Raw genomic sequence first — 26,632 nt, forward strand, 5'->3', positions numbered from 1 at the left:
GTGGCAGGCGTCTGTAATCCCAGCTACTCAGGAGACCGAGGCAGGAGAATTGCTTCAACCCAGGAGGTGGAGTTTGCAGTGAGTTGAGGTTGCACCACTGCATTCCAACCTGGGTGACAGTGCGAGACCCTGTCTCAAAAGAAAAAAATAATAAAAATATAAAGTGACCAGGTGTGGTGATTCACACCTGTAATCCCACCACTTTGGGTCGAAGCAGGAAGATCACTGGAGACCAGGAGTTTGAAACCAGCCTAGGCAACATAGTGAGACCCTGTCTCTATATTAAACACACACACACACACAAAGGAAGCCAGACTATGCACTAGGAACTGCCCTGGGAATCCCTTTGCGTTCTCACAACAATCCCATTTCACAGATGAAGAAACCAAGGCACAGAAATATTCAGTAACGTGTCCAGGTGCGGTGGCTCACGCCTGTAATCCCAGTACTTTGGGAGGCCGAGGCAGGTGGATCACGAGGTCAGGAGTTCCAGACCAGCCTGGCCAACACGGCGAAACCCTGTCTCTACTAAAACTACAAAATTAGCCAGGCATGGTGGCGCATGCCTGTAATCCCAGCTACTCGGGAGGCTGAGGCAGGAGAATCACTTGAACCCAGGAGGTGGAGGTTGCAGTGAGCCAAGATTGTGCCATTGCACTCCAGCCTGAGTTGGGATTACAGGCATGAGCCACTGAGCCTGGCCTGGTGAGCTAATTTTTAAATTTGTTATAGAGACAAGAGAGACAAGAGTCTTCTTATGTTGCCCAGGCTGGTCTTGACCCCCTGATCTCAAGTGATCCTCCCACCTTAGCCTCCCAAAGTGCTGGGATTACAGATGGGTGTCACCGCACCTGGCCTCTAAGGAGGGTTTCATTATAAACCTACCCTGAAGGGAGGGAATCCGATTTTATGAGAGGGTGTAGCCTGGTGAGGCCTGGATGACCTCCGGAGGCAGGGGCTTGTGCCTGGGCTGAGGCCTAAGGGTCAATGGGCAGACATGAAGTTGCCCCAGGCAGAGGGTACAGTGTGGGCAAAGTCAGGAAGTGGCAGGGCTTGGATCACTCCAAGAAGAGAGAGGAGTCATGTGTCACAGGAGCTCGAGACCCAGAGAGGGAGGCAGGCAGGCAGGCAGGGACCAAGCTTGGGCACAGCCAGGAAGGCAGGACAGGGCATGGTGGGGCCAATGGAATCATTACCCAAGTCGGGGATTTTCAGGGAAACAGCTTAGATAAGGCCAGGTGTACAGTAGCTCCCACCTGTAATCCCAGCATTTGAAAGGAGTTTGTGTTCCTGTAGTAGCATACTTGGGAGGTTGAGGTGGCAGTATCACTTGAGCCCGGGAGTTCAAGGCTAAAGTGAGCTGATTGAGCCATTGCACTCCAGCCTGAGCAACAGAGAGATACGCTGTCTCAAAGGAAATACAAATTAAAAAACCAGCCGGGCATGCTGGCGTGTGCCTGTAGTCTCAGCTACTTGGGACACTGAAGTGGGAGGATCGCTTGAGCCCAGGAGTTCAAGGCTGCCATGAGCTATGATTGTGCCTCTGCAGTCCAGCCTGGGCGACAGAGAAAGACCCTGTCTCTTAAAAAAAAAAAAAAAAAAAAGCTTAGATAAGAGGATGCTGTGCCTCCCTGGGGGTCTTCAGTCACCCATGGTCCTGGCAAGAGGAGGGCCAGGAGAGAGCTTCACCCACCTGCTGTCCTGCCCATGTGACATCCGCAGGTGCTGCCATGGCCACGACTGTTGTTACACTCGAGCTGAGGAGGCCGGCTGCAGCCCCAAGACAGAGCGCTACTCCTGGCAGTGCGTCAATCAGAGCGTCCTGTGCGGTGAGTCCCCAGCAGCACCATGCCACCCACCCCGAGTATCCCCTGGGCATCCTGGCATAGCCAGATGACTTCCGTGCCCCTGTTGCAATAACCACTGCTTCCAAGTCTCTATAGACCACCCCTTGGGTATATCTAATGTAAGTGATATTTATTTTATTTATTTTTTGAGTCAGAGTCTCGCTCTGTCACCCAGGCTAGAGTGTGCTGATGTGATCTTGGCTCACTACAACCTCTGCCTCCTGGGTTCAAGCGATTCTCATGCCTCAGCCTCCCAAGTGGCTAGGACTACAGGCATGCACCATCACGCCCAGCTAATGTTTGTATTTTTTTCAGTAGAGGTGGGGTTTCACCAAGTTGGCCGGGCTGGTCTCAAACTCCCCACCTCGAGTGCTCTGCCCGCCTCGGCCTCCCAAAGTGCTGGGATTACAGGCATGAGCCGTGGTGTCTGGCCCTAATGTGAGTGATCTTTAACACTGAGCACTTGAAAAAGAAAACCCCGAAGAAACCTAATTATTTGATGTCTGGACGACAAGGAAGAAGATAGAAATGGCATCAGATAATAAACAGTGTAAATGTTTATCAGAAAGGGGCTGGTGGTCAGGACAAGTAGGAGGATCGCTTGAGTCCAGGAGTGCATCTCTACAAAAAAGTTAAAGGATTTTTTAACATTGGCCAGGCGTGGTGGCACACATCTGTGATCCCAGCTACTTGGGAGGCTGAGGCAGGAGGATTGCTTGAAGCCCAGGAGGTTGAGGCTGCAGTGAGCTGTGATCAAGCCACTGAACTCCAGCCTGGGTGACACAGCAAAATCCAGTCTCAAAAAATAATAATAATAATATTTTACATAACCAACCACTTCTAAAGATTAAAAAAAACCCCATGATTAAAAACCTCAGGTCCCTCAGGCAATCATACCAGATATCGAAACAAAGCAATAACATAAGGACTGCAGTATATATTTTATTTTTATATTATTTATTTATTCTTTGTTAGTTTGTTTTTGGAGTGTGGGTTTTGTTTTGTTTTTTGATTTTTTTATTTTGTTCTACTCAATTTTATTCTTATTGCTCAGGCTTGAGTGCAATGGCCTGTTCTCAGCTAACTCAACCTCCGCCTCTTGGGTTTGCGTGATGACGGTTCCACGTCATCGGCCCTCCGCCTCTTGGCTTTGGATGATGATGGGTCCACGTCATCGGCCCTCCGCCTCTTGGGTTTGCGTGATGATGGGTCCACGTCATCGGCCCTCCGCCTCTTGGGTGTGGATGATGATGGGTCCACGTCATCGGCCCTCCGCCTCTTGGGTTTGGGCGATGATGGGTCCACGTCATCGGCCCTCCGCCTCTTGGGTGTGGATGATGATGGGTCCACGTCATCGGCCCTCCGCCTCTTGGGTTCGGGCGATGATGGGTCCACGTCATCGGCCCTCGGCCTCCTGGGTTTGGGTGGTTTTTCTGCCTCAGCCTCCTGAGTAGCTAAGGGAGGTGTCTTGAGATGATCATCCGCTGAGGGTGGAGGTGAGGGTGGAGCTGAGGGTGGAGGTGAGGGTGGAGGTGAGGGTGGAGGTGAGGGTGGAGGTGAGGGTGGAGCTGAGGGTGGAGGTGAGGGTGGAGCTGAGGGTGGAGGTGAGGGTGGAGCTGAGGGTGGAGCTGAGGGTGGAGGTGAGGGTGGAGCTGAGGGTGGAGGTGAGGGTGGAGGTGAGGGTGGAGCTGAGGGTGGAGCTGAGGGTGGAGGTGAGGGTGGAAGGGGAGTGATGAGACACTCGGGAGGTGTCTTGAGATTATCATCCGCTGAGGGTGGAGGGGGATAGAGCAGACACTCGGCAGGCCTGTTGAGATTATAATCCGCTGAGGGTGGAGGTGAGGGTGGAGCTGAGGGTGGAGGTGAGGGTGGAGCTGAGGGTGGAGGTGAGGGTGGAGCTGAGGGTGGAGGTGAGGGTGGAGGTGAGGGTGGAGCTGAGGGTGGAGCTGAGGGTGGAGGTGAGGGTGGAAGGGGAGTGATGAGACACTCGGGAGGTGTCTTGAGATTATCATCCGCTGAGGGTGGAGGGGGATAGAGCAGACACTCGGCAGGCCTGTTGAGATGATAATCCGCTGAGGGTGGAGCTGAGGGTGGAGCTGAGGGTGGAAGAAGAGTGATGAGACACTCGGGAGGCGTCTTGAGATTATCATCCGCTGAGGGTGGAAGGGGATGGAGCGGACACTCGGGAGGTGTCTTGAGGCTCAGGGAGTTTTCAGTTATAGAACGTTGTTGAGTTGGAGGAGGTGGCTGGTGGCCCATCCTGTTTTTTAAAGTTTCAGCTGTGAGGTAGGGCCAGTGGGGCAATCCTGAAGAATGACGATGCTCCGCTGCCGCCATTCTGACCTGTAGGGACAAAGGAGGGAATGCTTTCACACATATCCATTTGATGGACAAAATTACCGCCACCAACACAGTCTGCACCTTCTGTTGCTGGTGATAGATTTTTGCACCTTTCCATCCTCCAGGTTTCAAAATAGCAGTATCAGTGTCATAATATCACCCTTCCACTGAGTACTGCCGACAGCTGGGGGGTAAAGAAAAGTCATTGGGACACACTGTTGTCTCCACATGCCACTGTGTCTGTCTGCAAATGTAGGCAGGCTGGGGTCCTGCCCCAGGGAAGACAGAGTCATAACAGAGTAATAAAGAAGCATGTTTGAGACACAGGAGTGTCTATGTCTATCCTCATTCCTCCCTCACAGCCATCACCAGAGCATGTTTCTTGCACCAGGTCAACAGACAGTAAGAGACAGTAAGAGAGGCGTGAAAAGCCCATTGTCCACACATGTTGCAGCTTCTTTTTGGAGAATGTTTTCCAGGCCTTTTATGTTCTGTCTCTGATTCTCAGAACTCTGCAAGGTCAGTGTGACCACCCTGCTCCAAATCTAAGAAAACAGAGGTTTCCAGAGGAAGGAGAAATTGTGCCCAGGGTCACACAGCTTGCAAGAGGCAGAGTGGAAGTTGATTCCAGCTCTGCCTGCAGGCCCCTCTCATTTCCCCTCTGTTTCCCTTCTTGACAAAGGATCTTCTTCACTCTGGAGGTGCCACCCATGAGAACAAAGAGCTCTGGAGAGATGTGCATTCCTGAAGAGCTGCAGGGGAACTGGGAGAGGGTTTTCTGACAGAACAATCTTATCTCAAGGAGTCAGTTAGGCATGGCTATAATATTTCTTTTCACTCCCAGGTAATACCAAATTGTAAGTGCACTAAAACATGAAGAATACTTTTGTCCATGGAAAAATGAGGTGGGAATTCTAAACAAAGCAAGTTTTAAAACTGTGTTTCACTTCAAGTGTACAAGTCCCATCACGTGTAATAGGACTCGGCAGCTTTTGAAGGTACAGAGGCCACACAAGAACCAGCTTAGCTGAGCATCATTTAAGGCCTTCATTTGGAATTGTCCCTGTGGGTAATAAGTTACATTCACTCTTCACTAATTTACAGTCAGGGCCCATTTGCTATTACAAATACGGGACCTCTGACACTTAGAATATTAGATCAGGGGCCCCACTGGGTGGGGATGAAAGTGTTTTTGCACAACACGGTTACCAACAGGGATGGGACTGTGATGCTTGTAGGCAGCCTTTCTCTCTGCCATCTCCCTCTGCAGGGCTTGAGCACAGAGCTGTAGGGAGAAAAATGTATCCAGGTCCGGACCTGGCAGACTATGTCCAAAAGCAAGGAAAACAAGCAAACTTACCCAGTTGCAAAGAGGCTTTCTTGCAGAAGGGGGGATCTGAAAAAGCCAACACATGAGAAATTGAATGTTGAGAGAGTCTAAGGGCCGTGGCATCATCTGCATCAGCACTGAACTATCCTGCAACTGCGGGGAGGAAGCTCCTTACTTTGCATTTGTGGTAGTCCTCTGCCCGCCGCCGCAACTCTTGCGCAGGTTGATACGTTTTCCTATGGATTACAATCACTTTCATCAGATAAAGCACCACTTTCAGGATGATTTTAAATAATCTGCCATATTTCTGTTATCCTCACAACTGTACCCTTACACAATCTATCTATACCTAGAAAACGTATTTCAGATGGCTATAAGAGTACAGTCTGAGCCGGTCACGGTGGCTGATGCCTGTAATCCCAGCACTCTGGGAGGGCGAGGCGGATGGATCACGAGGTCAGGAGATTGAGACCATTGTGGCTAATATGGTGAAACCCCTTCTCTACTAAAAATACAAAAAATTAGCCAGGCGTGGTGGCAGGCACCTGTAATCCCAGCTACTCGGGAGGCTGAGGCAGGGGAATCACTTGAACCTGGGAGGCGGAGGTTGCAGTGAGCCAAGATCACATCATTGCACTCCAGCCTGGGTGACACAGCGAGACTCCATCTCAGAAAAACAAAAACAAAAACAAAAAAACTGTACAGTCTGATCCAAACTGTTGCTATATTGATTCCTCCTCTTGCTTACTGCCTGCTGACTTCTGAGATGATAGTTTCCTTCCCCATTCTCAGTATATCCCTAATTCATCCTTCACTGAGCATCTTTTCTCATAAAGCTGTATTCTCTTTGTATTAATATCCTCACCGTGTTTCACAGGGCAGAAACAGCTGGGCTTATAAACAGGCATAGTCCTTTTGAAGGATGTGGTTGATCCTACAACAACACACTTTCCTAAGGATGACAACAACTCACCCCCCCCCAGAATGGCTGGTATGAACCGAGTTTCCACACAGTCTAGCTGGCAATGGGGTCAGGAGACGTTTTGCTACTTCACATCTTTTGGTCACTGGTAAATATTAAGGTACTTTGTTTTCTGTTTTGTGAACTCTCTCTCTCTCTCTCACGATATGTCTTCTGACCATTTGTTTCTATTTCTGCATTTACTGGGTCTAAACATTGTACAAAGGTTAAAAACAACACTCCAATGGGCGTTTCCCAGGAGGGTGGGGTTCAGTTTCTGAACTCACTTGTAGGTGTGTATTTCTTTCGTATCCAATTTCCCATTTTCCTCTGCCTCTGATACCTACCTCTCCTTTTCTGCATGCTCACATTCTTTCATGCTTAGTTTCCTCAGATTAGAAGGGAGAGAAATGCACACACATGATCCACCAGCCCGTGTGGGATTCCCTCTGCCCTTCTGGCATCTGAAGGCTGTGATTCAAAGATCCCCCCTGCAACCTTTCCACAAATGAACCAACTGATTCTCACAACCGAAGGGAGAATTGATACCTCCCATTGAGGGACAAAAAAAAGTCACACTCTGGCCTGCTGGCAAGTCACCTGTCATTTCCAGCTCATCTTCATAGTTCCATAGTTAGTCCTATTCTTTAGTAAATATAAAGACTATTAAAAGCTTCTATGAGGTGCACTATGTGTGTTTCTGGGGTCAGTCTTGTGCTTGACACAGCGAAAGCTCATTTTAGTTCAGTGTGAAAAACCAGACCTCACCAATTCATCACAACTAACTCCATCGGAAGCAGAGGATTGCTCCTCATCTGACTCCTCCTGTGTGAGACCTGATTCTCAGTCAGAGGCTGATGCCGGAACTGAGACCATCAGCCATAGAGAGATCCTTCCAGAATATGGTGTCATTAACCCCGCAGTTCACTACTGCACTTTGCCATGATTCAGGACTGGAACTCTTGTCATCGACTTTAAAGATCCTGGTTGAGAGAAAAGGCAATCTGAATGCTGGGCGCATCTATTGAATTACAAATGATTGGAATGGCTCCTAAGTCAGGGTGTTATGTCCTGAAAATAGGTGACAATGGCAAACCATCCACCCTGGTGTTGACTGAGTTTAACAAGGTTCAGTTCACAGAGATTGAGGGCAGAAAAAGGAAACGGCCTAAAAAGGGTAAGTTTGCTGTGTTGCCCTCACACCACTTGATTCATGGTCCTGATCCTAAGGATCTCACCTGATACTTGGTTTTATAGGAAGGATGTGTAAAATTCCCAGAACGCTAGGAAACAGGGATGAAAACACTTCAAAGAGAAAGTTAATCAACTTGTTTCTGACCACAGGGCATCCTTCAGCACATGCTGTCTGGAGTGGCCTCCAACAAGGAGTGTGTGGTGAGGTGCTGAGAATGCAATGGGAGCAGGGTCCTGTCCCCACGCTAAAGAAGCTCACAGTTTAATGCAAATGAGAAGCCAGTGAGGACATCACTACTCCTGCTGTGCACTTGGGAACTAGAAACACAAAACCTGACTCTGGAGGGAAGCTAAGGAAGCATTCTACTCTTGAGTTGGCATAAGTGCATCTGAAGCTTCTGATCTCCGATGAGAACAATGGGGGACACCCAACAGAATATAAAACCCATGATTGAATACATCAAATTGCTAACATGGCAGTAAACAGACATGAGGTGAAGATGGAGAAGAAGGAAACCCAGGACGAAAGTCAGCCTCGCATTTGGAACCCATTTCCCTGAGTTTCATTGCTGAATTCCAGAAGGAACTACTGAGATGCAAAGAAGCACAGCAGCTTTTGCACACATGCATGGGATTAGATGGAAAACAAGTGGATTGAGGGTCTGCCAATGAAAGCGACCCATACTGAAGTCCACTGGCTCTGGTTGAGACCCAGAAGAGTCATGCATCAGAATAGAGGTGGACAGGAAATACCCTGGCCTTTGTAGGGACTGAGCCTGCACCGATGACCTCAATTGCAGCCTGTATGGAGGACCCCTGACCATCCCCCAGAAGTAGACTCCCATCTCTTCTGCAGCAAGATAACATGCTACTAGGCCTCAATTCATTGCTAAATATTTTGTAACAAGTATCTCACTTTTAACAAAGAAAGATCAGTCATATGGCAGCAAAATACAATGTAATATGACCAAAACATGAAAGACTGTGAAAATGAATCTGGAGGTGACCCAAGCATTGAATTCAACAATCCAGGCTGGGTGTGGTGGCTCACACTGGGAGGCTGAGGTAGGCAGATCACCTGAGGTCAGGAGTTCAAGACTAGCCTGGCCAACAGGGTGAACCCCTGTCTCTACTAAAATTACAAAAATTGGGCTGGGCACGGTGGCTCATGCCTGTAATCCTAGCACATTGGGAGGCCGAGGTGTGCGGATCATGATGTCAGGAGTTCTAGACCAGCTTGGCCAATATGGTGAAACCCCGCCTCTACTAAAAATACAAAAATTATCCGGGCATGGTGGCATATGCTTGTAGTCCCAGCTACTCAAGAGGCTGAGGGATAAGAATCACTTGAACCTGGGAGGTGGAGGTTGCAGCGAGCCAAGATCATGCCACTGCACTCTAGCCTGGGTGACAGAGTGAGGCTCTGTCTCAAAAAAAAAAAAAAAAAAAAATTGGCCAAATGTGGTGGCACACACCTGTAATCCAAGCTACTCGGGAAGCTGAGGCAGAATTGCTTCAAACTGGGAGGCAGAGGTTGCAGTGAGCCAAGATTGCACCATAGCACTCCAGCCTGGGCGACAGAGCGAGACTCTATCTCAAAATTAAAAAAAAAAAAAGGCTGGCTGTGGTGGCTCATGCCTCTAATCCCAGCACTTTGGGAGGCTGAGGCAGGTGGATTACCTGAGGTCAGAAGTTCGAGACCAGCGTGGACAACATGGTGAAACCCCATCTCTAGTAAAAATACAAAAATTAGCTGGGCGTGGTGGTGGGCACCTGTAATCCCAGCTACTTGGGAGGCTGAGGCAGGAGAATCGCTTGAACCCAAAAGGCAGTGAGCTGAGATTGTGCCATTGCACTACAGCCTGGGCAACAACAGCAAAGCTCCATCTCAGGAAAAAAAAAAAAAAAAAAGAGAGAGAGAAAGGAAAACCAATGCCAGTACTAGCAACTCCTCTTCCCCCGAAAAAATGACAAACAAGAATGTAGGAAGGGAAAGGAATTATACAGCTTAAACTAATGAAGCAGAAAGGACAAACTCAATTTTGAACCCACTGAATTTGCCACAAATATTGTAGAAAATATTCTCAAGGACTTTACAGTTGTCTACTTTGATTGGCACATGGTTCATACAACAGTATTTGTGTCAAGGCACATCTTACTGTTTTTTGGCGGTCTTCCTCTTTCCATTGATTTTGTCATGATGGTTGATTTTCGGTGTCACCTTCATCTTATGGATTTTATCTCTAACTTTTCTTTTCACATGTCTCCGTAGAGTAATGGCGTCTTTCCGGCCAATTTTATTTCCTGGAAAGGAAGAAACTCTTTTCTTTGTGTGCATACAAATGGACCTCAGCCCTTGGTGAGAGTGAGGAGAGGAGAAGGTGAGAAACCTGAGGGCAAGAAGCTGTTCTTTCCCTTTCCAGGGCAAACTCATTTCCACACTATGGGGACTCCAACAGAGCCATACCTTCCTGTCTACGGCGGTTGGACCTCCTGGCTCTCTGCTGTACATCTGTGGATCCATCATGTCCATTTTCAGACTGGAAGATAGTCTTCAGGAAAGACAACTAGGAAATAATAATATAAGAATGACGGCTGGGCACGGTGGCTCATGCGTATAATCCCAGTACTTTGGGAGGCCGAGGCAGGTGGATCACGGGGTCAGGAGTTCAAGACCAGCCTGGCCAAGATGGTGAAACCCCGTCTCTACTAAAAATACAAAAATTAGCCAGGCATGGCAGCGGGGCCTGTAATCCGAGCTACTCGGGAGGCTGAGGCAGAGAACCGTTTGAAGCTGGGAGGCGGAGGTTGCAGTGAGCCGAGATCACACCACTGCACTCCAGCCTGAGGGACAGAATGAGACTCTGTCACACACACACACACACACACACACAGACACACACACACACACACAAGAATGACATGAGGCTGGCACGGTGGCTCACTCCTGTAATCCCAGCACTTTGGGAGGCCGAGGCAGGCAGATCACCTGAGGTCGGGAGTTTGAGACCAGCCTCACCAACATGGAGAAATGCTGTCTCTGCTAAAAATACAAAATTAGCCAGGCATGGTGGTGCATGCCTGTAATCCCAGCTAGTCGGGAGGCTGAGGCAGGAGAATCACTTGAACCCAGCAGGAAAAGGTTGTGGTGAGCTGAGATTGTGCCATTGCACTCCAACCTGGGCAACAAAATTGAAACTCTGTCTCAAAAAAAAAAAAAAAAAAAAATAGGCCAGGTGCGGTAGCTCACGCCTGTAATCCCAGCACTTTGAGAGGCTGAGGCGGGTGAATCACAAGGTCAAGAGATGGAGACCATCCTGGGCAACATGGTGAAACCCCGTCTCTACTAAAAATACAAAACTTAGCTGAGCATGGTGGCGCACGCCTGTAGTCCCAGCTACTTGGGAGGCTGAGGCAAGAGAACTGCTTGAACTCAGGAGGCAGAGGTTGCAGTGAGCCAAGATCCCACCACTGCACTCCAGCCTGGTGACAGAGTGAGACTCCGTCTCAAAAAAAAAAAAAAATGACATGAATATACTTCACACAACGGAACTGTACACTTCAACACGGTTAGATGGTAATTATCATCTTATAAGTATTTTACCACAGGTTAACATGTTTCACAACTTGAAAAGGAAGTAATTACCTTCAGCTCTCTGAGTTCTAGAATTTGTAACATTTCACCCCCTGCTCCTTCCTGATCTGCACTGGAGCATCTTCCTTCTGTCCCTGCTCTACTCAGAGTTCACTTTGCCTTCCCTCACATCAGCTTCATTGAGGCTGGTTTGAACTTAACGCAAAACATTCTCACTAATGACTGAATTCCCACCAAGATTTCCATATTATCACAGTATGCTTTTAATCTTCGAAGATATTAAATATTTGTTCTCATCATAGCTAAAATGCAATGCAAATCCCATCTCAGATGTGGGTCAGATACCTATGAATCTCCTGAGGTAGTCATTGAAATGACTTTTTTCTTGAGACGGAGTGTCACTCTCAACCATGCTGAAGTGCAGTGGCGCTACCGTGGCTCACGGCAACCTCCACCTCCCAGATTCAAGCGATTCTTGTGCCTCGGCCTCCCAAGTAGCTGGGATTACAGGTGCCCGCTACCATGCCTGGCTAATTTTTGTCTTTTTAGTAGAGATGGGGTTTCACCATGTTGGCCCATCTGGTCTTGAACTCCTGACCTCAAGTGATCCATCTGCCTCAGCCTCCCAAAGTGCTGGGATTACAGGCATGAGCCACCACACCTGGCCTGAAATAATATCTTTCAAATTCTTTGTAGAATTTGTTTTTTCCTGATTTCTGCACATAGGATAAAAAAAAAATCATGTACTAGGATTTCAAGAGAAGCAATGGGTAATCTAAAAAGATGAAAAGAGCAACCACGTCAATCCCACAGCTACTGCTAGATTTCATAGGAAAGGTAGCTGGCCCAGTTTGGAGCTAGGAGAAATGTCAAACACATGAAGAAATGAGAAGCAAAGAAATGCCATCACGCATGAATGCTTCGTGGCACCCATGATGTCCCTGCTTAGGAGGTAATGGTATAGATGACTAGATGACAAGGACAAAGATGAGAGGTGCGAAGTTGTCCAAGTCCAACAACTCAACTGAACTTTCCTAAATGGAATTGTTAAAAAGTGGTAAATTTAAAAACTTCCCCTGGCTCACGTGGTGGCTCACGCTTGTAATCCCAGCACTTTGGGAGGCTGAGGCGGGTGGATCATTTGAGGTTGGGTTTTGAGACTAGCCTGGCCAACATGGTAAAACCCCGACTCTACTAAAAATACAAAAATTAGCTGGGCATGGTGGTGGGCACCTGTAATCCCAGCTACTTGAGAGGCTGAGGCAGGGGAATCACTTGAAGCCAGGAGGTGGAGGTTGCAGTGAGCTGAGGTCACACCATTATACTCCAGCCTGGGCAACAGAGGGAGACTCGTCTTGGGGGTGAGAAAAGAGAAAAAAAAAAAAAAGCTTCCTCCAATTTATACCGAAAATTCTCTGTTCAGGACTAAGTGGCATAGAGAATGTTAAATGTGCCTAGATATCTTCATAACTCATATATTTTCTGTTTTCTACATATCTTGAAAGGCAGATAATTATCTAGGTGGTAAAACTGAAACATACTTCCTCTTCCCTTGAATATAAAAAAGCATTGTGGTATTAGTACTTTTATCTTGGATCATTGTTCAGAAGGAGGTTCAGCCCCCAGACAACCACATTTTTACTGTCATGAATGGCAAGACAAAATGTAGAGCTCAACTTCCCCAAAGGAAAAAAGGCTCGAAAGACAAATTATGGCACAACTTAGCAGCCAAATTCTTACCAAGTACAGACTTTTGACATACTGATCTCTCTCCAGTTGCAAGTGGGAACATGCACTTTGAATGATGTCATTCAAAATTACCCTGCCCAGACACACTTTTCATTGCTTCTCTTGGAGGGCAGTTCTAAGAGATTCTCTGGGGCTTTCTCTGCATCATGAGACGCAGTGCAGTTCTGCCCTTCACCTTCCGGCAGTTTGTCACCTCGTCCCTATGACCTCAGAGGAACTTTGTCTCAGGCCAATTGTTTGTTCCTTGGGCCCTTTCATTTCCCCTAAAAATCATCTGCTGCCCCTCTAAATGGCCTACATCTCCATCTATCTCCCTCTCCCCTCAGAAGAGGGTGCTCTTTAAGCATCAACCATCCAGCCCTTCTAGCCGTCTCATTTTTCAGCTGGTTCCCATGTTTATGCCTGTTCTATGTTTTTCTTTTCCTGTTAAGCTGTCTGTTCTCAGCTCATTTCTGCAGTGAATCTTCAGAGAGGAGACTGGAAGCTTACCTTCCACCCATACGATAGAACTATAAAGCAGAAGAGTTTAGAAAGAATTTCCTATTTAAGTGACGAAACCTCATACTCCATTTGTGACAAATAGCACAAAGGTTAAAAAAACTTATTTTTGACCAAAAGCTCTGTTGACATTCTATTAAAAAAACACTGACCTATTTAATTTTCATAATGTAAATGGCAGATATTTTCATAATTCTTATGCTAATAAATCATTTCCCTGATTTTTTGGGTAAAACCACATATTCATAATGAAGTCCAGAAACGTGAATTGTTTTATATAATTTATTCTTATTTGTGATTACAAGTATACCTCTACAGAAAGTTAGTATACTCACCCAAAGGTAAACTGTCCAGAGGGTAATGACAACTTTATAACTTCTCAGAAATTCAATAATGATACCTAACCAAGGACTTCCACCAAAGTCAGTCCCACGATGATGATGGTCAGCCAGAATATTGATAACCTGGAATAATAATAGTTGAAATAATGAAAAGGTCAATGACACTGACAATATTTCACTCAGAAAGAATCATCCTTAGAAACCGTCAACCTCCTCCAAAAGGTAACCACATCCCTCAGATATCACTGTGGGATTCCACTGCTACAAAAAAGAACAGAAGTTAGAAGTCACATGTTTTTCAGATGGCTGGTAGTGTTTTTAGGCATTGCAAATGTGGGGTGTTGTCTTTCTTGGTATAAAGCAGGGATATCCAATCTTTTGACTTCCCTGCCTATATTAAAAGAAGCAAAGTTGTCTTGAGCCACACATAACATACACTAACACTAACAATAGCTGATGATCTAAAAAAAACCTCTTTTTTTTTTGAGACAGAGTTCCGCTCCACTCAGTCGCCCAGGCTGGAGTGCAGTGGTGCAATCTCGGCTCACTGCAAACTCCAGCTCCTGGGCTCAAGCCATTCTCCTCCCTCAGCCTCCCGAGTAGCTGAGATTACAGGTCTCTGCCACCATGCCCGACTAATTTTTGTATTTTTAGTAGAGATGAGGTTTCACCATGTTGGCCAGTCTGGCCTTGAACTCCTGACAGGCGATCTGCCTGCCTCGGCCTCCCAAAGTGCTGGGATTACAGGTGTGAGCCACCGTGCCCGGCCATTTTTTTGTTTTTGTTTTGGTTTGTTGTTTTTGAGATGGGGTCTCACTCTGTCACCCAGGCTGGAGTGCAGTGGTGTGCTCTCGGCTCACTGCAACCTCTGCCTCTCAGGTTCAAGTGATTCTCCTGCCTCAGCCTCCTGAGTAGCTGGGAGTACAGGTGCCTGACAGTGCACTCAGCAAATTTTTGTATTTTCTGTGGAGATGGGGTTTTGCCATGTTGGCCAGGGTGGTCTCGAACTCCTGACCTCAGGTAATCTGCCCGCCTCAGCCTCCCAAAGCGCTGGGATTACAGGCATGAGCCACTGTACCTGGCCAAAATCTCCTAACGTTTTAAGAAAGTTTACAAATTTGTGTTGAACTGCATTCAAAACTGTCCTGGGCCACATGCAGCCCGTCACTCATGGCTAAGACAAGCTAAGTATAAAGTAATTATCTTATCTTTTCTTTTCTGTTTTGAGACAAAGTTTTGCTCTGTCACCCAGGCTAGATTGCAGTGGCATGATCTCAGCTCACTGCAACCTCCGCCTCCCGGGTTCAAGCGATTCTCCTGCCTCAGCTACTGAGTAACTGGGATTACAGGTGCCTGCCACCACGCTCGGCTAATTTTTGTATTTTTAGTAGAAACAGGGTTTCACCATCTTGGCCAGGCTGGTCTCCAACTCCTGACCTCATGATCCACCTGCCTCGGCCTCCCAAAGTGCTGGGAATACAGGTGTGAGCCACTGCACCTGGCCAGTAGTTATCTTTTCTTTAAAGTTATTTACTTGTTTTTTAAATTGATGTATAGCATTGGATGCATTTATTATATATCACATGGTAAAAGAATCCCTCTAAATAATACTTCTCTCTTGGATTATATGAATCTTTGTCATTTAAATCTCAGCATAAGTAAAAAAAAAACACACAATGAAGAGATTACTTCATTCACAAATAAGTATCAAATTTTAGTGCTTAAAAATTAACAAAGTTCAGACAGCTTGTGATAACATTTCTACATGGATTCCTCAGGATTTAACTATATATTCTTGAAAACATCTCAATTTTAAATGTTTCTTTCAAGATGGTGAATTAAACAGAGATAGCCCTTCAACAGGTTGAACTCAGCATATGCTGAGTCTGAAATGGAAATGATGGAGTTAGAGAACCATACAACAACGGTAATGATTTCAGAAACATGGTGTTGAGCAGAACAAAGCAGACACAAAAGAGTACCTATGGCATGGCATGCGTCTGTATACGCGAAATTCCAGAATAAGCAAGCTAACCTATGATAAGAAAGAGACCGGCTGGGAAGAGTGAGAGTTCACTTTCTGGGGTGACATAATAGTGTAGATCTTGGCTGGGCACGGTGGTTCACGCCTGTAATCCCAACGCTTTGGGAGGCCGAGGCGGGCGGATCACCTGAGGTCGGGAGATCAAAACCAGCCTGACCAACATGGAGAAACCCTATCTCTACTAAAAATACAAAATTAGCTGGGAGTGGTGGCACATGTCTGTAATCCCAGCCACTCGAGAGGCTGAGGCAGGAGAATCGCTCGAACCTGGGAAGCAGAGGTTGCGGTGAGCTGATATTGCCCCATTGCACTCCAGCCTGGGCAACAAGGGAGAAACTGTCTCAAAAAAATAAATAAATAAATAAAATAATGTGGATCTTGAAAGGGGGTTGGTTTATGCTGGTGTATGTACTTTCCAAAGTTAGTAAACTTACACTTAAGGTTATATATTTTGGCCAGGCGCGGTGGCCCACGCCTGTAATCCCAGCACTGGGAGGCTGAGGCAGGCAGATCACGAGGTCAAGAGATGGAGACTATCCTGGCGAACATGGTGAAACCCCGTCTCTACTAAAAATACAAAAATTAGCCAGGCGTGGTGGTCTACTAAAAATACAAAAATTAGCCAGGCATTGTAATCTGAGCTACTCAGGAGGCTGAGGCAGGACAATTGCTTGAACCCCAGAAGCGGAGGTTACAGTGAGCCGAGATCTTGCCACTGCACTCCAGCCTGGGCGACAGAGTGAGACTCTGTCTTAAAAAAAAAAAAAAAAAAAGTCATCAAACCAGATGACACAAATCAAATGACATTTCACTTTGTTTTGGTCCATTTTGTTTGTTAGAGACAAGAGTGCAGCGGGGCCATCTCGGCTCACTGCAACGTCCAGCTCCTGGGCCCAAGCGATCCTCTCACCTCAGCCTCTCCAGTAACTGGGATAACAGGTACACACCACCAGACCCAACTAATCTCTTTTGGAATTTTTTGTAGAGATGGGGTTTCGCTATGATGCCCTGGCTAGTCTTCAACTCCTGGACTCAAGTGATCTGCCCACCTCGGCCCCCTAAAGTGCTGGGATTACAGGCCTGAGCTGTGTAATTTCATGCCGCGTGACACAGCCCAGTAAAAAGGAAGAAACCCCACGGGTCCAGCGTCTACTCACAGAGATGCACTGATGGCTGATAAATTCCAGCAGGAGCCAAAAGAGGAGCCAAAAGAGCATCCACCGCACCCGCATGTCCTGGTCCTTTCAGGGCGCCCTGAGGCGGCCAGGACAGAGGTGGAGGTGGCTTAGGGCAGGGGGGAGGGAAGGGGACGGGGACCGGGCCGGGATCTGAGTTGGGGAGGGGGAGGGGAGGGGGAGGGGAAGGGGAGGGGAAGGGGGGAAGTAAGGGAAGGGAAAGGAGGAGAAGGGGGCTGTTGGGCACCTGGAGGAGGAGGAGAAGAAGAAAGGGTCTGGGAAAGGATCCGGTTCAAATTAAGTACTCAAGCGCTGGTGGAAGGCTTAGCTACAGGTCACGGAGAAGATCAGGGAAGCAACAGGACACGCGGGGCAAGGGAGCGTGAGGCTTAGGAGCAATTAGAGGGAGACAAAAAGGTTCTGCTATCCACCAAACCTTCTTCGGTCTGGGCCCTCCCTTAGCAACCCTGGGGCTTTATACTCCCTCTCCACCAATCCCTGATGACCCCGGTGGTGCCTCACAATGGATAATGCCAAGTAGCGCCCGCATCATTCCAATGACCCCTCCCCCATCTCAGTCTCCCACACTCCTCGCAAGGACAGGTCCTCTCTGGAACCTTCACAAACCTGATTTCTGGTCCTCCCCAACCAGCTCCCTGTCCCTGCTTCTGGGCGCTCCTTCCTTCCTGAGCTCCCAGGGTTCCTCAAGGTCACTTTTGGCGACAAAACATAAAAAACAAATGATGGCAGGATGGCAGGAAGAACCTCATACCCAAGCAGAGTGCCAGGTTTTATAGCCTCCGCTCAGCCATTCATATCCTAAGCAACAAAGCATCAGCAGGATACGGAAGGTCCCGATAGTAAACCATCTCCATCACATCCATGTAGCCATCCGCCCATCAACCTGTATCTCAGGAACAAATGTACATACATTCATTTTAAGCATGCATGGTACATTTACAAAAATTAACCTGACTTATTTTGTTCCAGCAAATCTCAATATATTTGAGAGCAATCAAATCACACAGCATGTTTCTGATCATATAACTGTGCTAGAAGTCAATGATTAAAAGCTAATTCAAAATTATTATTTGCTTGGAAATTCAAAGTGCCCTTATAAGACATAAACATAAGAAAGAATCCAAAATGAAACAAGATTGCCTTTCAACTCAATGATAAGATCATAACATGGCAATAAAATGTCTCCCTCTGGCCTGGGAATTCCTCTTTGTGGCACAAGGTTGTGTGATCTCAAATCACCCGTAACCCACCTAGACATTTTAACATCCGAAACCGAGTGATGATGTCCTTATCTATATCATCTTACTGCCCATGTGTGTGGACTTTAAATTCTGAACCCAAATGAGGGGGAGAAAACCAAGTTGACTTTCATGATTGATCTCTCAGGGATGTCCAAGGAATCTGTGCATTTCAAGAAACAAAGCTCATCAGTTTCTCTCCTAAGGTATTTGCCCACAATACCCAGAGGGCTTGGCAGCATCATGTGTGATGGGTGGGGAGCTCCAAGCAGGTGGGCAGGACCCAGGGGCCTGGTGACCAGGACAGACCCCCACTGTCCATCACCTTTCCTGGCCCTGTCCTCAGCTAAACTTCCCACAGGCCTTCTGCCCGATCACACAGAGTGTGCCCAAACTCTCTCAGGCCTCTGGCAGCTGAAAACCACTGCTTTAAATCCCTTTACCATTTACTATGACATACGGTTATTGTAAACAGGAAATATTCTATTGATGCTACAAATGGAAAGCCAATGCCTTTACCATAAATAGAAAAACAACCCTAAGAAGCAAGCAAAACAAAAGCAAAACAGGGGCTGGGTGTGGTGGCTCACACCTGTAATCCCACCACTTTGGGAGGCCGAGGTGGGCGGATCACAAGGTCAGGAGTTCCAGACCAGCCTGGCCAATATGGTGAAACCCTGTCTCTAATAAAATACAAATATTAGCCGGGTGTGGTGGTGGGCGCCTGTAGTCCCACCTACTTGGGAGGCTGAGGCAGGAGAATAGTTTGAACCCGGGAGGCAGAGTCTGCAGTGAGCCGAGATTGCACCACTGCACTCCAGCCTAGGCGACAGAGCGAGACTCTGTCTCAAAAACAGCAACAACTACAAACAAACAAAAAACAGGGTTAACAAAAGTATGGAATTCAATTCTTTTTATATGCTGCAGCCATGTTCCAGCCCTAGATTTGGCTGGGCATGGTGGCTCACGCCTGTAATCCCAGCACTTTGGGAGGCTGAGGCAGGCGGATCACGAGGTTAGGAGTTGACACGAGCCTGGCCAATATGGTGAAACCCCATCTCTACTAAGAATACAAAAATTAGCTGGGCATGGTGGCGCACACCTGTAGTCCCAGCTACTCAGAGGCTGAGGCAGAGGGATTGCTTGAACCCGGGAGACGGAGGTTACAGTGAGCCAAGATTGTGCCATTGCACTCCAGCCTGGGGGACAGAGTGAAACTCTGTCTCAAAAAAAAAAAATATATATATATATATATATATATATATATGTGTGTGTGTGTGTGTGTGTGTGTGTGTGTCTGTGTGTGTGTATCTATATAAATCTCAAAAATAAAAGATCATTTTTGAGATTATCATTTTAAAAGACAAGATAATGTTCAACTTAATGAATAATTTAATTATTACTATTGGACTTTTTGTAGACTGCACAGAGCATTCAAAACAAATGAAGGAGAATAAAAAATATGTATTACATGTTGTAAAATAAACATGATGTGGTTAATTCTTTTATTCAAAATTATAGAACATATATATGTACTATAGAATGTATTTCTTATTATGAGTCATGTTAAAAAGTAGTTTAGAAGCTGTTGATTTGAATTTCCTTTTCAAATTTTGCAGGATAATTTTTTTTTTTTTTGACAGAGTCTCGCTCTGTCGCACAGTCTGGAGTGCAATGGAGTGATCTCGGCCCACTAAAACCTCCACCTCCTGGATCTCAGCAATTCTCCTGTCTCAGCCTCCTGAGTAGCTGGGACTACAGGCTCACACCACCATGCCCGGCTAATTTTTGTATTTTTAGTAGGGACGAGGTTTTGCCATATTAGTCAGGCTGGTCTCGAAGTCCTGGCCTCTGGTGATCCACCAGCCTCAGCCTCCCAAAATGCTGGGATTACAGGCATGAGTCACCATGCCCAGCCTAAACTTGGCAAGATAATAAATAACCTTTTTAAGTGTCGTTGGGCACTTGTCTGGTTGTTTTTCTTTAGGTTAGCATGCCAGCAATGATTCCTTTTGAGTTTCTGACAGAAGATAGTGGTTTTCATCCAAATAAGTCAACTACTCTACCCCATCCCTAAGCCACTTGTATGGAAAGAAAAAGAGGAAGAAGCCAGTACTGAGACTGTGTAAGCTTCCCCCAGCATCACCCGCTATGAGATGTGTGGCGGCTGAGACCCGGGAACTGCTCAAGGGCACCAGGCCCCATCTGTCTGCACTCACTCACCTTCCTCAGGTACTCGCATGGGCATGTCACTGACTTTACGTGCTGCTGCAGCTCCTTGGTGAGCTGGCCCTGCTCATGGGACAGGAACTGTGGGGTCAGGACAATAGAGAGCTTCACCATTTGCAGAATGAGAACAGGGGCTCATCATGAGTGCCAACCTATTAGACAATTAAAAAAAAAAGTGTTGAATGAGTGGAAAAACAAGGTGATGTTTGAGTCTATAGTGGTCAAGGGCTTCAGAAAAGGACAGAACCAAGTTCAAATTCCTGTACTTTGAATTTCTACTTCATGCCATGCAAAATTACTTTACCCCTTTTAACCTCAGTTTTCTTCTGTGTGAAACAGGAACAATAGTTTCATTCATCATTCAGTTTCTCTCAAGGTTTCACGAGATCATACCTATAAAACATCCAAGTCATTTAAATGTATCATCATTTCGGTCATAATTAGTGGGATCCATTTCACTATTATTGGATATACAGTTCTGTGCCTGAAACCTACAAAAAAAGAAAATGTTAAGTCTAAAAAGCATTAGTGATTTCTCATTTTTATATTACTAATTATAACCCTATTTAATCACACAAGGCCTTGTCCGTGGCAGGTGCTCAATAAACACTTGTCGAATCAATGCATGTGGGCTCCGGAGCCACACTGTTTAGATTCTATTCTGCCTCCACCACTTATCAGCTGTGTGATCTGGGTAAGATAATTCACCTCTTTATGTCTGCACTTCCTTCTCCATAAACTATATATAACGAGAATCCTTAGCTCATTCGGTTGTTGTGAGGGGTGAATGATTTGGCACACAGGAGGGGCTTGTTAAACATTAGCTGTGATGATCTCCTTCCAAATCTTCATTTTCAGAGCCACAGATGAGGCCATAGTGCAACCAGGTGACCTTACAGTGTAAGTACTCATGATCGCCAGCTATGCTCTATCTCCACCATAGGTCCAAGACTGGGTAGTTCCAGCCTGGAGGCTTCTGCTGCATCTGCCTTCTCAGTGTTCACCTAAGGACTTTTGTATTTTCCTCCTCACATCCCCACAGATGGGGTTCAGGCTGCCGAACACAGCTGGGTGATGCCAGGGCAGTGGCCACCTGTGCCAGCCCTGTGAGGTAGCTGGAGGATCATTGTTCCTTCCTTCTCAGGCTCTGGGCAGGTGCCAGGTCTGGGGTGACCCATGCCCTCAAGTTTCTTGCTTTGGAGGGCCACATTTTCCCTTGGCAAAGAGGGTAAAGGTCACAGGATGCCGGAGAGCTGTGACTTCTCTGTGCCCTGGGCCCAAACTATGAAGACCTGACACACTATGCTAAAAGTCCAAGGCTGGGTGCTCCCCAGAGCTTCTTGCCTCACCGCTTCTGCTGAGGGAGGAATGAATACTATGTCCTCCCAGAGCTTTGGGAGCTTGTAGCAAGCAGCCTCCCCAGCGCAAAATCTCTTGGAAACCTCTAACTGTGTCAGAAACATTAGTGCAAATGTTGCATCCTATTTCCCATATGTCCGCATGTTTTAGGAAAAAACCCTCAATTTCCTAAATATGCAAGAAAAACTGGTATTGTAGGACAACGTGACTTTTTAAAAAATGTTATTTAAAAATCTTCCCCACCTCCTTTTCTGGCCTCCAAGACTGCCAAATACTTGTTGAACAAATATTATTAAATGCCTACTACGTGCCAGCCATGATTCATGGTCTTGGGGACACAGCAGAGAACGAACTGACAGGATTCCTCTCTTATGTAACTCACATTCTTATATGATAATGATAAGGGTTAACATTAATTAAGCTGTCACTACGTGTTAGTCACGGTGCAGTCATTCCCACACATTATTACACTTAAACCTGCTAGCAAGCTTGCAAGGTAGTTAGTTGTTTTTCCTTTAAAAACTGAGTCTCAGAATGATGAAGCACTTTGTCCAATGTCACACAGCTAGTAAGTGTGGAGACCTTGCATCCAATCAATGCCCATCTCATTCTAAACACCACGTTATGTGTTCTCTAGCCCATGGAGAATAATTTTAACACAGTCAATGAAATTTCTACACAACAATGTTCTTGTCTCAAGTCCAAGAATGCCTCCTACACCTCCCATAATACTGGCTTTCTGGTGAGTGAAGATGCCATTCTCATGTGTAATCAGGTGGCAAATGGAGATATGACCAAAGTAACCATTTGCCTACACTCATAACCCTGTACACACTCTTCCTGTGTCGATTCAATTCAAGTACCCCTTTTGATCACTTAGCAAATCTGACCTTTAAAAGGGTTAAGGTTTTTATATCCATGCAAGTTTCTGTATTGCTTTGGAAGTCTCTGGTTAAATGAATACCCTTTTTAATAGTGACCTGTGATTCTGTTTTGATCAAGTGTTTTCAAACTTGACATCTTTGATGGGTTTCTCCAGTGTCAAAATCCTAAATCAGGTCTTTTTGGCTTAAAATTAACTTTGGGATTTTTCAGCTGCGTCCCTTCGGGAGTCTAAAGAATGTATCTCTCATCTTGTAGAGGTATTAAGTGATTCGATTTATTTGGTAGATTATATGGGCGGGCATTGTCAAATGTGGTGATACTGCATGGGAGGGCACTGTCAAGCGAGGTGACATTAGATCTCATCTCAGTTATATTTATGGGTATGTTGTTGATATACATGTTCCAAAAATTACATACATTTATACAAATTTAATGTTATGATTTGTAATTTTGATTGTTATGCTAAATATTTGCTAAAGTTTAGCTTTAGCAATATTATGCTAAATATATGCTAAATATTTGCTAAAGTTATATTTGCATAAACATGTTATGAATGGCTGGGCACCATCACTCATGCCTATAATCCCAGCACTTTGGGAGACCAAGGCAGGTGGATCACCTGAGGTCAGGAGTTCAAGACCAGTCTGACCAATAGGGTGAAAATTACACGAAAATACTGTCTCCATGAAAAATACAAAAATTAGCCAGGCTTGGTAGCACAGGCCTGTCATCTCAGCAACTTGGGAGGCTGAGATAGGAGAATTGCTTGAACACAGGAGGCGGAGGTTGCAGTGAGCCAAGATCACACCACTGCACTCCAGCCTGGGTGACAGAGCTGGAATCTATCTAAAAAAAAAAAAGTTATTAATTATTTCTGAAGATTATATGAAATTTATAAAACACGGGTGGTCCTGATATAATGCTGTCAGTCATGATTCTGATCACTGTCTTAAAATGCTGCACATAAGATAAGTAATTGGCTGGGCACAGTGGCTCACACCTGTAATCCCAGCACTCTGGGAGGCCGAGGCGGGTGGATCACGAGGTCAGGAAATCGAGACCATCCTGGCTAACACGGTGAAACCTCGTCTCTACTAAAAATAGAAAAAAGAAAAATTAGCCGGGCATGGTGGCGGGTACCTGTAGTCCCAGCTACTTGGGAGGCTGAGAGGCTGAGGCAGGAGAATGGCGTGACCCTAGGAGGTGGAGCATGCAGTGAGCAGAGATCACGTCACTGCACTCCAGCCTGGGTGACGCAGTGAGACTCCGTCTCAAAAAAAAAAAAAAAAAAGTAATTAAATTTCCTTGTGAACTGGGAAGTTTCATCAGACTTTTATCATAACTATTGTTTTCATCATCCACAGTTAGTTTTGAATTCTTCTCTAAAGATATTTGTAATTGGCAGTAGTCCAAATTTTCTTTTGTTTTCTTTCCTGTTTTTGAGACACAGTCTGGCTCTGTCGCTTAAGCTGGAGTACAGTGGTGCCATCTTGGCTTTCTGCAACCTCTGCCTCCTGGGTTCAAGCGATTCTCCTGCCTCAGCCTCCCAAGTAGCTGGGACTACAGTCGCCCGCCACCACGCCCAGCTAACTGATGGTGGTACAGACGGGGTTTTACCATATTGGCCCGGCTGGTCTCCAACTCCTGACCTCGTGATCCGCCCGCCTCAGCCTCCCAAAGCGCTGGGATTACAGCCGTGAGCCACCGCGCCCGGCCCCCAAATTTGCTTTGCATGGAGAAAACTCTAACAAATCCTCTTGAACACGGTTTTCTGATAACCCAGATCAATGAACTACCCAGGCTTCACCACTATAGGCATGTGAGAAACTCGCACTTATACCCCCTCAATACATTAAAACTAAATATTTTTTTAAAAATCAATGGGCCAGGCGCAGTGGCTCACGCCTGTAATCTCAGCACTTTGGGAGGCCAAGGCGGGCGGATCACTTGCGGTTAGGAGTTCCAGACCAGCCTGGCCAGCCCATCTTACTAAAAATACAAAAATTAGCCAGGCATGGTGGTGCATGTCTGTAATCCCAGCTACTCGGGAGGCTGAGGCATGAGAATCGCTTGAACCTGGGAGGCAGAGGTTGCAGTGAACCAAAACTGTGCCACTGCACTCCAGCCTGGGCGACAGACTGAGACTCTGTCTCAGAAATAAAAAAAAAAAAAAACCAATGAACTAAAAACCAATTTCTAGTGGCTTACAATGGTTCAAAAAACTGCTAAGTGAGATCAAGCAAAACAAAAAAATCTATTAAGATAATGTTTTTATAACTCGTATTTAAAACATTGTTGATTGTTGATTCTTGATTCATTCTTTTTTTTTTTTTTTTTGAGACGGAGTCTCACTCTGTCACCCAGGCTGGAGTGCAGTGGCGGGATTTCTGCTCAGTGCAACCTCCGCCTCCTGAGTTCAAGCCATTCTCCTGCCTCAGCCCCCCGAGTAGCTGGGATTACCGGCGCCCGCCACCACGCCCAGCTAGTTTTTGTATTTGTAGTGGAGACCGGGTTTCACCATGTTGGCCAGGCTGGACTCCAACTCCTGATTTCAGGTGATCACCCCCCCGCCTGGGCCTCCCAAAGTGCTGGGATTGCAGGCGTGAGCCGCCGCGCCCGGCCCTTGTTTTGTTTTCTAGATTGAAGAAAATTTTTTCTCAGAAGTTATCTAGAATTTACACCGATTTGGTAAAGCACACTTTTGTGAACAAAGGTGGGTGGAAGCGTTTGTTTTTCCTTCCTACTTGATCCTTCCAAAGTTTGGAAACTATTCATAAATATTCTTATTTTCATGTACACATGTTCTCCTTATAAGCAGGCTGTAATCAGAAAGATTGGTTATATTATCAAGGCTTTGACTGAAACATCCTATTTAAGAATACGCAGAAAATGCCTGGCTTCGAGTTTGCAGCCTTACGTTCCAGTCAGGGGGAAACTGTCACTCCCTGCAGGCCTGAGAACCTGAGAGCTTTTCCGGGAGCAACTTGGCAGGGAGGGTCCCAGCAGCTGCTCCGTGGGCAGGAACCATGGGGCGCAGCCCCGGGCGACCCTCGGGCCGGCGAGGACCTTCCGCTTCCTGGCGTCTTTCTCCATCGCCCCGCCGGCTGCTGGGGAAGCGGCGGGTGCCCAGTGCCTGGAGGTCGCTCCCTCGCCACCTCTGGCTGCGGGAACGGAGAGGCCGCGGCGGCCGGAGCAGGGTGGGCGGCCTGAGGCGAGAGCCCAGTCGGCCTCCGCGGGGAATATGGCGACCTGCGGCGAGCTGAGCGTCAACTGCTGCACCGCCGACTTCTCGGAGCAGCGAAGGCGACTTGCGAGAAGACGCCGCCAAGTGGAACCCGGGCCCCGCGGCCCTGGGATGGGGCAGCAGCCACTGCAGCCAGGAAGCCCTGGGCGGGGCGCTGGGCGCCAACGAGCGCCACGGCAACCTCCATGCGGCGCCCTCACCAGCCTACAGGCGGCACCGCAGCAGCCTCCAGGCAGCGCCCACACCAGCCTACAGGGGTCGCCGCTCGCACTGCACCTGCCTCCGCCGCCCCGGGGTGTGAACTGCGCTGTCTGTCGGCCTGGCTACGCTGACCCGGGCAGCCCAGGCCCGCAGCAGCCGGACGAGGAGCCCAGGGCCACTGCCCAGGGTGACGAGAAGGAGCAGGACGGTGCCCCAGAAAAATGCAAGAGCTCAGAGCTAGGGCCCCCGTGCCAGGAAAGGCTAGGAGCAGAAGATGGAGAGATGGAGATGGAGAAGCGGCAGGTGGGAAGGAGCGGCGCTCCACCGGTGGGGTCAGCATGCGCTGGAGGGGCTTAGAGTATGAAGAGGAAGAAGCAGGGC

At 47.1% G+C, this 26,632-nt stretch overlaps 1 protein-coding gene across 3 annotated transcripts; it reads right to left on the minus strand.

Moving 5' to 3' along the window:
• Positions 1-2,773: 2,773 nt before the first annotated feature.
• Positions 2,774-17,523, minus strand: LOC112205827 (nuclear pore complex-interacting protein family member B12-like). 3 transcript variants are annotated; one of them, XM_063796739.1, is made up of 8 exons: positions 17,322-17,523; positions 17,057-17,153; positions 13,850-13,978; positions 10,140-10,239; positions 9,832-9,976; positions 5,693-5,753; positions 5,548-5,583; positions 2,774-4,190 (listed from the first exon to the last, which is right to left on the minus strand). In XM_063796739.1, exons 2-8 carry the CDS (start codon positions 17,129-17,131, stop codon positions 2,928-2,930), a joined length of 1,809 nt encoding a protein of 602 aa, XP_063652809.1. In that variant the 5' UTR covers positions 17,132-17,153; positions 17,322-17,523; the 3' UTR covers positions 2,774-2,927. The 3 variants fall into 3 exon arrangements, with proteins under 3 accessions (XP_063652809.1, XP_063652811.1, XP_063652810.1); XM_063796741.1 differs by having other exon boundaries at positions 2,774-3,685; positions 3,944-4,190; positions 17,057-17,522; XM_063796740.1 differs by having other exon boundaries at positions 2,774-3,123; positions 3,169-4,190; positions 17,057-17,522.
• Positions 17,524-26,632: the final 9,109 nt, after the last annotated feature.

The sequence above is a fragment of the Pan troglodytes genome, chromosome 18 (genome assembly GCF_028858775.2).
Source record: "Pan troglodytes isolate AG18354 chromosome 18, NHGRI_mPanTro3-v2.0_pri, whole genome shotgun sequence".
Classification (NCBI taxonomy): domain Eukaryota; kingdom Metazoa; phylum Chordata; class Mammalia; order Primates; family Hominidae; genus Pan; species Pan troglodytes.

Excerpts from the sequence above, each read along its gene's own strand:
- LOC112205827 (XM_063796739.1), bottom strand. The coding sequence starts at position 17,131 with ATGCGGGTGCGGTGGATGCTCTTTTGGCTCCTCTTTTGGCTCCTGCTG. Across the intron at positions 13,979-17,056 it reads TCAGCCATCAGTGCATCTCT|GTTATCAATATTCTGGCTGA; the intron begins GTGAGTAGACGC and ends TTATTATTCCAG. Across the intron at positions 10,240-13,849 it reads TCTGGACAGTTTACCTTTGG|TTGTCTTTCCTGAAGACTAT; the intron begins GTGAGTATACTA and ends ATTATTTCCTAG.